The 14,816-nt window shown below is 39.8% G+C and overlaps 1 protein-coding gene and 1 long non-coding RNA gene across 4 annotated transcripts in view; one reads left to right on the top strand and one right to left on the bottom strand.

The window, feature by feature from the left end:
* Positions 1-3,796: 3,796 nt before the first annotated feature.
* The window catches only part of LOC127986094 (cell surface glycoprotein 1), a 16,751-nt gene continuing 5,731 nt past the window's right edge, over positions 3,797-14,816 (bottom strand). The window contains exons 1-4 of one of the 3 annotated variants that reach the window (XM_052588305.1): positions 8,759-8,923; positions 6,749-6,934; positions 5,568-6,718; positions 3,797-4,864 (exon numbers count right to left, since the gene is read on the bottom strand). In XM_052588305.1, the coding sequence (XP_052444265.1) occupies positions 4,721-4,864; positions 5,568-6,718; positions 6,749-6,934; positions 8,759-8,882 (1,605 nt within the window). In that variant the 5' untranslated portion in view covers positions 8,883-8,923 and the 3' untranslated portion in view covers positions 3,797-4,720. Of the gene's footprint in view, positions 4,865-5,567; positions 6,935-8,758; positions 8,924-14,816 lie in introns of those variants that run through there. The other 2 variants (XM_052588303.1, XM_052588304.1) reach the window with 2 other exon arrangements.
* LOC127986098 (uncharacterized) overlaps positions 6,586-14,816 on the top strand; it is a 13,807-nt gene continuing 5,576 nt past the window's right edge. Inside the window, exons 1-2 of the long non-coding RNA XR_008160769.1 lie at positions 6,586-6,718; positions 6,749-6,904. This is a non-coding gene — a long non-coding RNA (uncharacterized LOC127986098). The remainder of the gene's footprint in view (positions 6,719-6,748; positions 6,905-14,816) is intronic.

Genomic DNA, 14,816 nt, shown 5'->3' with positions numbered 1-14,816 from the left:
AGATTATTTGTTATAACATAAGTAACCTGCTCTGTCTTTTCTGTCGATCTCCGTGTCCTCTATGCTTTGCGATTTTACTGTGCGTGAGAAAATTAATGTGTGGCATAAGAGCGTGTGGAAAGTGTCTCACGGTGAAAGCGTGAGAGCTGGCAAGCATCGCAAATTAATTAATCATTCCAAATAATTTACCTCAAGCAGTCTGCTTCGAAGTTCTCAGAGGAATAAGACGCGCACAGAAGGAGAAGCATTTCCATTGGCTCCAGTCTGCCAGTATTGGCCAATGAAAAAAGTTGATATTGCACAGCCATTATCACTGAATTTCCTACTATGTTTTATTATTATAATTACACTACGCTTATATGGCTATTGTATTGTAGACTATTGAGTGGAAAAAATAGAGAAATCCTTTTAATAATAATAATTAAAAAAATACCCCCCCCCCCCCCCCCCACACACACCATTCAGAGCTGATGCATGAAAAAAAAAGACTTAAATTCTGGACCTTTGGCAGTGAGGGGGGGTTTGTTCGAACCACCCGAACCCCCCCTGCCTACGGGCATGGGGTTAAGGTCAGGCAAGTTTGCTGGCAAATTAATAACAGGGATACCATGGTCCTCAAACCAGGTACTGGAAGCTTTGGCAATGTGTGCAGGTGCCAAGTCCTGTTGGAAAATGAAATCTGCATCTCCATAAAGTTGGTCAGCAGCAGGAAGCATGAAGTGCTCTAAAATTTCCTGGTATACGGATGTGTTGACCTTCGACCTCAGAAAACACAGTGGACCAACACCAGCAGATGACATGGCCCTGCAAACCATCACTGACTGTGGAAACTTTATACTGGACCTCAAGCAACGTGGATTTTGTGCCTCTCCTCTCTTCCTCCAGACTCTGGGACCCTGATTTCCAAAGGAAATGCTTTTTTACTTTCATCAGAGAACATAACTTTGAACCACTCAGTAGCAGTCCAGTCCTTTTTGAAGCGAGAAACTTCTGATGCTGTCTGTTGTTCAAGAGTGGCTTGACACAAGGAATGCGAAGCTGAAACCCATGTCTTGCACACGTCTGTGTGTAGTGGTTCTTGAAGCACTGACTCCAGCTGCAGTCCACTCTGTGAATCTCCCCCACATTTTTGAATGGTTTTGTTTCACCATCCTCTCCAAGGTGTGGTTATCTCTATTGCTTGTACACTTTTTTTCTGCCACATCTTTTCCTTCCCTTCTCCTCTCTTTTAATGTTCTTGGACACAGAGCACTGTGAACAGCCAGCCTCTTTTGCAATGACCTTTTGCGTCTTGTCCTCCTTGTGCAAGGTGTCAATGGTCGTCGTTTAGACAACTGTCAAGACAGCAGTCTTCCCCATGATTGTGTATCCTACAGAACTAGACTGAGAGACCATTTAAAGGCTTTCAGGTGTTTTGAGTTGATTAGCTGATTAGAGTGTGGCACCAGGTGTCTTCAATATTGAACCTTTTCACAATATTATAATTTTCTGAGATACTGAATTTGGGATTTTCCTTAGTTGTCAGTTATAATCATCAAAATTAAAAGAAATAAACATTTGAAATATATCAGTATGTGTGTAATGAATGATTTTGATGATATGTTAATTATATGACCAGCACCTGGATAATTTCAAATCTGAATATATGCTTTATCACCTAAAACTGTGCTCTGATGTATGCAAGCATAGATGAATAATAATCATCCAAAATAATGTTAAACAGTGATTTATAACAAAAAAGCTGAAGTTTTGTTTCATGAATATGGAATCATCCGTTGATATGCATGTGCAATAAAGCGTAACAAAATCCAATATCATAATAAAAGAGACACTTTTGCTTTATTGTTGAACATAATTTCTACTGATTGAAGAGGAAATCAATATGCTGTCTTCACACAAACACACACACACACACACACACACAACCTCCATGTGCTCTGATGGAAATCAGAGATGAAGAAGCTGTAATGTGTTGTAGCTGAAGCAGATTTACACAAATGCACTGATATATGACGCGTCCGTCTGCTGCTGCTACAGTCGTGTTGAGATGGAGCAATGCTTGCAGTGAATACAGTGAATAAAACAGTTGTATACTAATATCCCATAGATCTCCTATAAAACAACTTCACTGAAGTCATAACACGAACAAAGGCGCCACAGCAAACACACTACTAAAGCACAATCCCTCCTCCCCTGATTAAATAAGACACAAAGTGTGAAGTAATCAACTCTTTGCACTTCTTTAAAGAGGGGGTGAAATGCTCGTTTTCACTCAATACCCTGTTAATCTTGAGTACCTATAGAGTAGTACTGCATCCTTCATAACTCCAAAAAGTCTTTAGTTTTATTATATTCATAAGAGAAAGATAGTCTGTACCGATTTTTCCCGGAAAAACACGACCGACTGGAGGCGCAGCGTGTGGGCGGAGCTAAAGAATCACGAGCGCGAGTAGGCTTTTGCGTTGAGAGCGTTTGGAAGCTGTGACATTACCGTGAGGGAAAAACCAACCAAAACAAACCATGGCTAACAGTCAGATTCAGCGTATATTTATGATCCAGAATCAGATCCCGAGGCTGAAACTGAACGAGAGCAGCAGCAGCAACGACTCGCTCCGAGCGGGGCTCGAACCCGGGTCTCCGATGGGAGGCGGACGCACTAACAAGGAGGCAGAGATATTTTAAACAGTTTTACTCACCGCCTGCGGTTCCAACACACGATCGTGACCCTTTTTCGTTGGGATTGCATTATCCTTAAGAAATAAACGATATGCAAATCCGTCGTCAAACTGGGCCTTGTTTGTAAAACAAGCATCTTCGAAATGCAGGGAACGAACACAAACACTTGCACAACTCCGTTGATGCTCTGTAAAAATAAACTCCATCCACTGGTCCCTTAATGCTGTTTTTTTTTGGTAATCTGTGCAGGGTTGTCTTGCCCTGGCAACCAAAAACACACTCCTTTTGTGACATTTGGCGACGCTCTCGCTCTGATCAGTGAAGTCTGTTGTGCTCTCAGTGCTCTGCTATAAGTGAGCGCGCTCTCTTCCGGCAGAAGTGCCTCAGGACCCATATAAGGAAATTCCGCTCCATCTAACGTCACACAGAGCCATACTCGAAAAAAACTTTCCGAAACGTGTGACAAACCGGAAGAGGTTTTTTTGGAACAGAAATACTCCTTCAAATGTACAACTTAATTTTTGAAACTTTGTCCATGTTTAGCATGGGAATCCAACTCTTTAACAGTGTAAAAAACTCAGTATGCATGAAATAGCATTTCACCCCCCCCCCCCCCCCCCTTTAAAACCTGTTAACCTGACCCCCCATTATGGGATGAAAGTGCTCTACCAAACTTATAATTGTAATAGTTCCCTACTTCAGTGTGTTACAAACATTATTTTGGTGTCTTTTGAAAGAAAACCCTTTCGGCTTTACTTTTTATCAACCAGATTTGATAATGCTCGAAATATTAAAAGTTATAGACACTGAAGTGCCTTGAATTTTTTTTTACCACTCTTAAATATTTTTTTATTTGATAAAAAAATACATGAAATGCATCCTGGAGCAATCTAGAAAAGTAATGAGTTGAAAGCCACATGTCTCATGAGTTTCTATTTCAAATCTGAATAAAATATCATTAAAAATGAGACTCCTGCAAATATTTTTATGAGACTATGTCTACACCCCCCACCCCCCAAATATAAATAGCTTTGAAGGCTTCTACAAACTATTTAGTCAGTAAACATACCACTGCATAGATTTTTTTTTTCATTTATAAAACACTAGACAGAAACTTAGACATCATATAAATGATTTATTTGAGCACTAGAAAAATACAGTAAGAATAATTTGAGTAAGAAAAATAAGAATAAGAAAAATGTAAAAAATATTTAACTTTGTTTGCCAATATAGAACATCCTGAGATTGCAAGAGATGCATCTTTTACAATGAATTACGATGCAAATAAGTGCTGATGTGCTGATGGCCACTTATACAGATGGTAATAACCCAAATGTGCCATAAAGTAAATAATCCACTCTCTCTATTCATTTAGACGCATTCACTTTGATAGCCGTCATCATACAGTGATAGCGAGCTGATTTGGGCTCATTTGCACTAAAACAGATGGTAATCATGCAGATACATTCACATTCAACATAAAACAAAGTCTCACATATATAAAAACTTTTGAAAAATAAAAGAAAGAAAGGAAAAAGACGATCGCTGTAAGTTCCGCCTCCATCAGCTGACAGGTGCAGCAGAGCGTGTCACCAGCTCCCAGGAGAAACGCCAAATTCAAATAAACCATCTCCTCGTTCTGTTTGTGACTCTGTAAACTGCAAAACCATGCCGTGTTTTTACTACCAAGACGCAGTTTACGACCCTGAGTTATTCCATAACAGACGCAAACAATTCTGTCGCTGAAGAAATGAAACGTAAACAAAGGAATTATGATCCATATTACAAGGTTATTGCTTTGTTATATGTCGTTCAGTGGACCCTCACCTTCCTAACTAAACCGGGATTTACATCTGTAGATGTGTTTATGACTCGTTATTACGACGGATCTGGTATGTACAGCGTTTCTAATGTTCATGTTTTTTATGTAAACTGCTTACACAAATGTAGCAAATACAGTCTTTATAAGCTTTCCATTGAAAAACAGCGATCTTTATAATGATACATAGTTTGTCAAGATTAAATTTGTCCTGTTTCATTTAATCTATTCATAAATCACTGACACGTGCGAGAGGAGAGGCTTTGAGGACGAGGGCGTTTTGGTGCAGGCTAACAGGTTTTGTCGGTAATCTTGAAAGAGGGCATGGCCTCGTTGACGTTCTGGTTGAGCTGGTTCCAACAGCATCAGCTGAAACACAGAGAAGAGGACAGATCATTCACACCAGACGTCTGCCTGTGTCAGAAACAACACTCATTAATCTGCCCTTCATCTCCTTCACTATACATACTGTGTGATCTTATATAAACATACAGCGCTGGCCAAAATGATGAGAACAGCAGTATTTCCAGCAGCTAAACATGGGTTCAAGTCAGTTATTGTTTACGGTTTACATTTCCAAACATTCATTGTGCCGTAAATTGTAATAATGCAGTGAATAGTTATTTATTTTTATTTCCATGTCAGCATCTAAGGCTATTTTCAGTTGCAATAATACAACAGTTAAATTAACACAAAATAAAAACAAAGAAATCTGAAAAAATACAGCAGTTTGAATTACGCAAGGCTTTTCAAATTAACACATGATAAAAATATTTTCTGGTCAATTCTTTCTAAACTAGTCCCTGAGTGAGAGTAATTGCTAAAAGTATTATCTTCACTATGGATAGAAAATATTATTTATAGTTTTTATTTATTATACTTGAAAACAAAATAAATACTACTACTGCCAAATAAAAAAATCAAGTATTTTGGAAAGTAGTTAAGAAAAATTATAATGATTTTATTTCACATTAAAACTGTAGAATACTAGTATTTATGTCACTTTTCAAAAAAATACATTAAATCGTTTTTAATGTTCAAACATTTTAGATCAAACTACTGTGACGCTCACCTTCCTCTTGTTGTGGTAGGTGATGTACACGATGGCCGCCAGAAGAGCGATGATGACCAGATGGAAGAAGAAATGGGAATCTTCATCCTGGGTGTAGATTGTGACCTTGCTTTGATCATTAGATTCTACAGCTTTTTTGGTGGGCTTGTGCTGGTCTGTGTGTGTTTTGGTGGGCTTGGGCTGGTCTGTGTGTGTTTTGGTGGGCTTGGGCTGGTCTGTGTGTGTTTTGGTGGGCTTGGGCTGGTCTCCGTGTGTTTCGGTGGGCTTGGGCTGGTCTGCGTGTGTTTCGGTGGGCTTGGGCTGGTCTGCGTGTGTTTCGGTGGGCTTGGGCTGGTCTGCGTGTGTTTCGGTGGGCTTGGGCTGGTCTGCGTGTGTTTCGGTGGGCTTGGGCTGGTCTGCGTGTGTTTCGGTGGGCTTGTGCTGGTCTGCGTGTGTTTTGGTGGGCTTGTGCTGGTCTGTGTGTGTTTTGGTGGGCTTGGGCTGGTCTGCAGGTGTTGTGGTGGGCTTGGGCTGGTCTGCGTGTGTTTTGGTGGGCTTGGGCTGGTCTGCGTGTGTTTTGGTGGGCTTGGGCTGGTCTGCGTGTGTTTTGGTGGGCTTGGGCTGGTCTGCGTGTGTTTTGGTGGGCTTGGGCTGGTCTGTGTGTGTTTTGGTGGGCTTGGGCTGGTCTGCGTGTGTTTTGGTGGGCTTGGGCTGGTCTGCGTGTGTTTTGGTGGGCTTGGGCTGGTCTGCGTGTGTTTTGGTGGGCTTGGGCTGGTCTGCGTGTGTTTTGGTGGGCTTGGGCTGGTCTGCGTGTGTTTTGGTGGGCTTGGGCTGGTCTGTGTGTGTTTTGGTGGGCTTGGGCTGGTCTGTGTGTGTTTTGGTGGGCTTGGGCTGGTCTGCGTGTGTTTTGGTGGGCTTGGGCTGGTCTGCGTGTGTTTTGGTGGGCTTGGGCTGGTCTGCGTGTGTTTTGGTGGGCTTGGGCTGGTCTGCGTGTGTTTTGGTGGGCTTGGGCTGGTCTGCGTGTGTTTTGGTGGGCTTGGGCTGGTCTGTGTGTGTTTTGGTGGGCTTGGGCTGGTCTGTGTGTGTTTTGGTGGGCTTGGGCTGGTCTGTGTGTGTTTTGGTGGGCTTGTGCTGGTCTGTGTGTGTTTTGGTGGGCTTGGGCTGGTCTGCAGGTGTTGTGGTGGGCTCGGGCTGGTCTGCAGGTGTTGTGGTGGGCTTGTGCTGGTCTGCGTGTGTTTCGGTGGGCTTTGGTGGTTTGTCAGTAGTCTGGTCTGGAGTGGTGGGAGTGTCAGCTGCTTCGGTGCTGATGTTGACATTCTTCATCTGGCCTGATTGACTCTGAAGAGTGTCCTTTCCAGGTTTATTGCTCGTATTATTAGTCGCGTCAGCTGTGGATGAAAAACAAACCACATTAATAGCAATTACTGTGATGCTTTAGATTACAAATTGTATTCCATTACTGATTCCAAATTACATGACGAAGTTGTAGTTAGTAACAATCGATTACATAACCTAATCGTACTACTTTCTGATTGCTTTTAGATTTCCCAACTCAACTATCACATGGATTTCAACAGGATGATCTTGTACTGCATTGCTATAGAGGGTGTGTTTCCCATACATTTATTTATTTTTGGAGACTCGCCACAATTTTAAAACTGATCTTTTTTCAAAAAGGCTTCATTGAATAAACATAAGTAACGTTACTTACTGCACGTTTAATAATAATAATTCCTTACATTTATATGTTTAAATATCAAAACGAGGCACAGGTGTTTTTATATCGCTGTATTTCTGAAGGAAGACTTGCATGTTATATGCCTGATAGCAGCGTGTGAGCGTAGCAGCTCTGCTTTGTTTACAGCTGTTACTGGGGAAACCTCTATTTCTCGCGCTTTATGTCTATGCTTTAAAACATCTCCTGCTGGCAAATAATGAATTTACATTTTCAATAAGTCCGCCTGATCCACGCAGCAAACATTTCGTTTGTTATCAAAAAATATCTACTCTGGAGGGACTTGGCTGTTGTTATTGATTCTATTTGGAAGTCTACCGGAAGTTAAGTTAGGTCCACAAAAGCGTTCATGCGCAGTAACGATTGTTTATGTTGATGCCGTTGAAACCATCTATAGAAATACAAAACTGAAAGAAAATATATCGTGTTCGATAAACATTACATTGTGTCAAGGATTCGAGTTTGTGAGTTCGGTGAAAATCTGATATTTTAACTATATCATAAAAATTGAATATAATATCTATATAATATAAAATAATAATATAATATATAATATATATATATATATATATAATATAATATAAAAATATCTTTCAGAATCTAGTTTGGTTCACGTATACACGATCTGATTTCCCTGCCTCTGCTTTTCATATCCTTCTGTTGATAATTTTTCATAAGTTTTATTCCTGTTTCTGGTAAGACTGGATGCTTTCCCATTAAAAGCATTAGACGATGATGCAAGCTCTTTATTCTGGCACATTAAAGCATGATTAGAGATTTTTCTAGGTGATAAGAATACAAGAAACTGAATACAAAATGTTATAATTAAATTAGGTCTGTAAAAGGCAGATCAACAGTTTGACAGGATGATCTATAGATCTATGTTCTCAGAAACCCAGACCAGATTGACCGGATTTACATTTGATCTCGTGTTACACTTCTATTTCCAGTGCTATAATAAATAACACTATTATGGTTCATCATGGACTAATATAAAACGCAATAAAATAAAAGATGAAATGTATGCAAGCCTGTTTTGCCCTCACAGTATAAAAACTAAAAGGTGATTTAAACGTTTCCTCATAGTTCTGAATTTATATCTCACAATTCTGAGAAAAAAAGTCAGAATTTAAAGATATAAACAGAAATGACTCGTGTTTACAGAAGCTTGACAGTGGAGAAACCGACGACGTCACAACGACACGAGACTTCCGGTCTCGGAATCAACAGAAGTATTTGTTTTCTGTGGAGTATTTATGTAACGTTATGTAAACGTGCCATTTATCGTAAACTAGACCCACATATTCGATGAGAGAGACGTTTGAAGAGTAACGTTAACGTTACTTGGGATTCATTTAACGTTGTTAACTGACAGACGAAGTTTCAACGGAGCACGAACTCTTTTTTGTAAGATTAAATTACACCACTAGCCGCGGGGAACAAGCTATTATTGTTTATAGGAAAATCATCCACTAACCTCTCTTTACAGGTGTACAATTCATAGAAAGGATCTGGAGTGACAGTAAAACTGCCAATATTTGCATCGCGAAGTTCATAGATCCCGTCTTCCTTGCCGCCGCCATCTTCCGCGCTGACGTCATCGGCGCGCATGCTCCGCCAGTGTCACCAACTCTAGCAACAAATTTAACTGTGTTTTAAAATGTATTTGTTAGTTTTTTTCTAATGATTTCTACTACACTATAAAAGTCCTGGGTTTGGACAGGGTTGCCACCCGTCTCTTAAAATGTGGAATGCTTGGCTAAAGATTTTATAGATGATTTAATCTAGATTTAAACAAGTCTCTGAACCCCCAACATCATCAGGAAGGTTATTCCAGCGTTTGGGTGCCACATGTGAAAAATCTCTACCTCCTTTAGAGGATTTTTCTATCCTAGGAACTACCAAAAGTTTTGTGACCTTAGATAGCGTGATGGGTTGTAGCGGTATGATGATGTTATAAGGCCCTAAAAACATTTAGGGCCTTATAGGTAAGTAATAATAATTTGTAACTGATGTGGAACTTAATAGGTAGCCATTAAATTGGGGTAATAAGATCATATTGTCTTGACCTGGTAAGGACTCTAGCTGCTGCATTTTGGACCACCTGTAGCTTGTTAATTGAAGATGCAGGACAACCACCTAGAAGTGCATTACAATAGTCCAGTCTAGAGGTCATGAATGCATGAACTAGCTTTTCTGCATCAGAAACAGATAACGTTTGTAGCTTGGCAATGTTTCTAAGATGGAAGAATGCTTTTTTTTCTAACATGGGAAATATGGTTTTCAAAACAAGTTGGACAATATTATATTATATTATACACCCAGATTTTGACCGTGGGTGAAATAACAGTACATCCGTCTAATAGATTACAGTTTGCAACTAGATTCTGTGTCAATTTTTTGGGTCCAATAAGTAATATCTCTGTCTTTTAAAAATTATTGGTCATCCAATCGTTTACCATTTTAACACACTCTGTTAGCTTAGATAATTGAGAAGTTTCGTCTGGTCTCATTGAGCTATATAGCTGAGTATCATCAGCATAACAGTGGAAACTAATCCTGTATTTTTTAATATTACCAATGGACAACATGTATATTGAAAATAGCAGAGGACCTAGGACAGATTCTTGTGGCACTCCATATTTTACTGATGATATTTAAAATGACTTCCTGTTCAAATAAAGTGATAACTGGAAAGGTAGGACCTCAACCATCTTAGAGACTGCCCTTGAATACCTGTATAGTTTTGTAATCAATCAATGAGTATGTCATGATCTAATGGTGTCGAACGCAGCACTAAGATCAAGTATAACTAGCAATGAGATGCAGCCTTGATCTGACGCAAGGAGCAGGTCATTTGTAATCAATTTGTAAACAAGTGCAGTTTCTGTGCTATGGTTGGGTCTAAAACCTGAAATTCTTCATACAGGTCATTTTTGCAGGAAGGAGCTCAATTGAGCAGACACAACTTTTTCTAAAATTTAACATCCGCCAGCCTGAATGGTTTTGGGATGTGACCTAAAGATAACGATGAGATAATATTGAGAAGCGGTTCTACAGGTAAAAACACTTTCAGTAATTTAGTGTGTAAAGGATCTTATAAACAAGTTGTATGTTTAGATTCAGAGATAAGTTTATTTAGCTCTTCCTGTCCTATAGTTGTAAAGCACTGCTGTTATTTTTTATTTATTTATTTTTTTTGGTGCAATGGATGAAACTGAAGAATGAGATGCTGTAGAATGTATACAGTATTGTTGAAAATAATAGCAGTACAATGTGACTAACCAGAATAATCAAGGTTTTTCGTATATTTTTTTATTGCTACGTGGCAAACAAGTTACCAGTAGGTTCAGTAGATTCTCAGAAAACAAATGAGACCCAGCATTCATGATATGCTCGCTCTTAAGGCTGTGCAATTGGGCAATTAGTTGAATTAGTTGAAAGGGGTGTGTTCAAAAAAATAGCAGTGTGGCATTCAATCACTGAGGTCATCAATTTTGTGAAGAAACAGGTGTGAATCAGGTGGCCCTATTTAAGGATGAAGCCAACACTTGTTGAACATGCATTTGAAAGCTGAGGAAAATGGGTCGTTCAAGACATTGTTCAGAAGAACAGCGTACTTTGATTAAAAAGTTGATTAGAGAGGGGAAAACCTATAAAGAGGTGCAAAAAATGATAGGCTGTTCAGCTAAAATGATCTCCAATGCCTTAAAATGGAGAGCAAAACCAGAGAGACGTGGAAGAAAACGGAAGACAACCATCAAAATGGATAGAAGAATAACCAGAATGGCAAAGGCTCAGCCAATGATCACCTCCAGGATGATCAAAGACAGTCTGGAGTTACCTGTAAGTACTGTGACAGTTAGAAGACGTCTGTGTGAAGCTAATCTATTTTCAAGAATCCCCCGCAAAGTCCCTCTGTTAAAAAAAAAGGCATGTGCAGAAGAGGTTACAATTTGCCAAAGAACACATCAACTGGCCTAAAGAGAAATGGAGGAACATTTTGTGGACTGATGAGAGTAAAATTGTTCTTTTTGGGTCCAAGGGCCACAGGCAGTTTGTGAGACGACCCCCAAACTCTGAATTCAAGCCACAGTACACAGTGAAGACAGTGAAGCATGGAGGTGCAAGCATCATGATATGGGCATGTTTCTCCTACTATGGTGTTGGGCCTATTTATCGCATACCAGGGATCATGGATCAGTTTGTATATGTTAAAATACTTGAAGAGGTCATGTTGCCCTATGCTGAAGAGGACATGCCCTTGAAATGGTTGTTTCAACAAGACAATGACCCAAAACACACTAGTAAACGGGCAAAGTCTTGGTTCCAAACCAACAAAATTAATGTTATGGAGTAGCCAGCCCAATCTCCAGACCTTAATCCAATTGAGAACTTGTGGGGTGACATCAAAAATGCTGTTTCTGAAGCAAAACCAAGAAATGTGAATGAATTGTGGAATGTTGTTAAAGAATCATGGAGTGGAATAACAGCTGAGAGGTGCCACAAGTTGGTTGACTCCATGCCACACAGATGTCAAGCAGTTTTAAAAAACTGTGGTCATACAACTAAATATTAGTTTAGTGATTCACAGGATTGCTAAATCCCAGAAAAAAAAAATGTTTGTACAAAATAGTTTTGAGTTTGTACAGTCAAAGGTAGACACTGCTATTTTTTTGAACACACCCCTTTCAACTAATTGCCCAATTGCACAGCCTTAAGAGCGTGCATATCATGAATGCTGGGTCTTGTTTGTTTTCTGACAATCTACTGAACCTACTGGTAACTTGTTTGCCACGTAGCAATAAAAAATATACTAAAAACCTTGATTATTCTGGTTAGTCACATTGTACTGCTATTATTTTGAACAATACTGTACATGTGACAATATGCATCTTGCAGTTGAAAAAAAATAAATCAATAGACAATGGCACAATGCAAAAGTCTTTGTGTATGCACTTCAACCTTTTAAAAAGTGAGAAAGAAACCAAACTGCACTGTCGAGTAATGTGGTCCAGGTTGAAATGTTTTATTCAACTGAAAGTACCCATACTGCTAAATACACAGTATTCTAAACCTACACTTAAAAACGGAAGACTACATCCACCAGTGGAGATCTTTTCTGCTCTCCCCAATTTGTCAGAAGCTTGTTTCCAATCTCCTTTAGTTCAGGGAAAGCTGAAAAAGTTTTGCCATTAAAGAAAACAATGACAGACAAGATACAGGTGTGGTTTCACTCACACAGGAGCAGAAACCAGCTGAGTGAGCTAATTCAACTAATTATCTCTAAACACCTGCAAAAGATTCCTGAGGTTTTTAAAAACTCCCAGCCTGGTTCATTACTCAAAACCGCAATCATGGGTAAGACTGCCGACCTGACTGCTGTCCAGAAGGCCATCATTGACACCCTCAAGCGAGAAGATAAGACACAGAAAGAAATTTCTGAACGAATAGGCTGTTTCCAGAGTGCTGTATCAAGGCACCTCAGTGGGAAGTCTGTGGGAAGGAAAAAGTGTGGCAAAAAACGCTGCACAATGAGAAGAGGTGACCGGACCCTAAGGAAGATTGTGGAGAAGGACCGATTCCAGATCTTGGGGAACCTCCGGAAGCAGTGGACTGAGTCTGGAGTAGAAACATCCAGAGCCACCGTGCACAGGTGTGTGCAGGAAATGGGCTACAGAGAAGCAGCACTGGACTGTTGCTCAGTGGTCCAAAGTACTTTTTTCGGATGGAAGCAAATTTTGCATGTAATTTGGAAATCAAGGTGCCAGAGTCTGGAGGAAGACTGGGGAGAAGGAAATGCCAAAATGCCTGAAGTCCAGTGTCAAGTACCCACAGTCAGTGATGGTCTGGGGTGCCATGTCAGCTGCTGGTGTTGGTCCACTGTTTTTTTATAAAGGGCAGGGTCAATGCAGCTAGCTATCAGGAGATTTTGGAGCACTTCAAGCTTCCATCTGCTGAAAAGCTTTATGGAGATGAAGATTTCGTTTTTCAGCACCTGCTCACAGTGCCAAAACCACTGGTAAATGGTTTACTGACCATGTTATTACTGTGCTCAATTGGCCTGCCAACTCTCCTGACCTGAACCCCATAGAGAATCTGTGGGATATTGTGAAGAGATAGTTGAGAGACGCAAGACCCAACACTCTGGATGAGCTTAAGACCGCTATCGAAGCATCCTGGACCTCCATAACACCTCAGCAGTGCCACAGGCTGATTGCCTCCATGCCACGCCTACTGAAGCAGTCATTTCTGCAAAAGGAATCCCGACCAAGTATTGAGTGCATAACTGAACATAATTATTTGAAGGTTGACTTTTTTTATATTAAAAACACTTTTCTTTTATTGGTCGGATGAAATATGCTAATTTTTTGAGATAGGAAGTTTGGGTTTTCATGAGCTGTATGCCAAAATCATCAGTATTAAAACAATAAAAGACCTGAAATATTTCAGTTGGGGTGCAATGAATCTAAAATATATGAAAGTTTAATTTTTATCATTACATTATGGAAAATAATGAACTTTTATCACAATATGCAAATTTTTTGAGAAGGACCTGTGTGTGTGTATATATATATATATATATATATATATATATATATATATATATATATATATATATATATATATATATATATATACACAGGTGCCAGTCATATAATTAGAATATCATCAAGTTGATTTGTTTCACTAATTCCATTCAAAAAGTGAAACTTGTATATTATATGCATTCATTCAACACAGACTGATATATTTCAAATGTTTATTTCTTTTAATTTTGATGATTAAAAATGACAACTAAGGAAAATCCCAAATTCAGTATCTCAGAAAATTAGAATTTTACTTATGACTAATACAAAGAAAGTATTTTTAGAAATCTTGGTCAACTAAAAAGTATGAACATGAAAAGTATGAGCATGTGCAGCACTCAATACTTTGTTGAGGCTCCTTTTGTCTGAATGACTGCAGCAATGCGGCGTTGCATGGAGTCGATCAGTCTGTGGCACTGCTCAGGTGTTATGAGAGCACAGGCTGCTCTGATAGTGGCCTTCAGCTCGTCTGCATTCTGGGGTCTGACATATCGCATCTTCCTCTTCACAATACCCCATAGATTTTCTATAGATGGGTTAAGGTCAGGCGAGTTTGCTGGTCAATTAAGAACAGGGCTACCATGATCCTTAAACCAGGTGCTGGAAGCTATGGCACTGTGTGCAGGTGCCAAGTCCTGTTGGAAAATGAAATCTGCATCTCCATAAAATTGGTCAGCAGCAGGAAGCATGAAGTGCTCTAAAACTTCCTGGTATACAGCTGTGTTGACCTTGTACCTCAGAAAACACAGTGGACTAATACCAGCAGATGACATGGCACCCCAAACCATCACTGACTGTGGAAACTTTACACTGAACCTCAAGCAACGAGGATTGTGTGGCTCTCCTCTCTTCCTCCAGACTCTGGGACCCTGATTTCCAAAGGAAATGCTTATTTACTTTCATCAGAGAACATAAATATGGACCACTCAGCAGCAGTCCAGTCCT

This window comes from Carassius gibelio, chromosome B21 (genome assembly GCF_023724105.1).
Source record: "Carassius gibelio isolate Cgi1373 ecotype wild population from Czech Republic chromosome B21, carGib1.2-hapl.c, whole genome shotgun sequence".
Lineage (NCBI taxonomy): Eukaryota > Metazoa > Chordata > Actinopteri > Cypriniformes > Cyprinidae > Carassius > Carassius gibelio.
The sequence above is the reverse complement of the archived record's forward strand: the minus strand, read 5'-3'. Positions and strand labels throughout refer to the sequence as shown.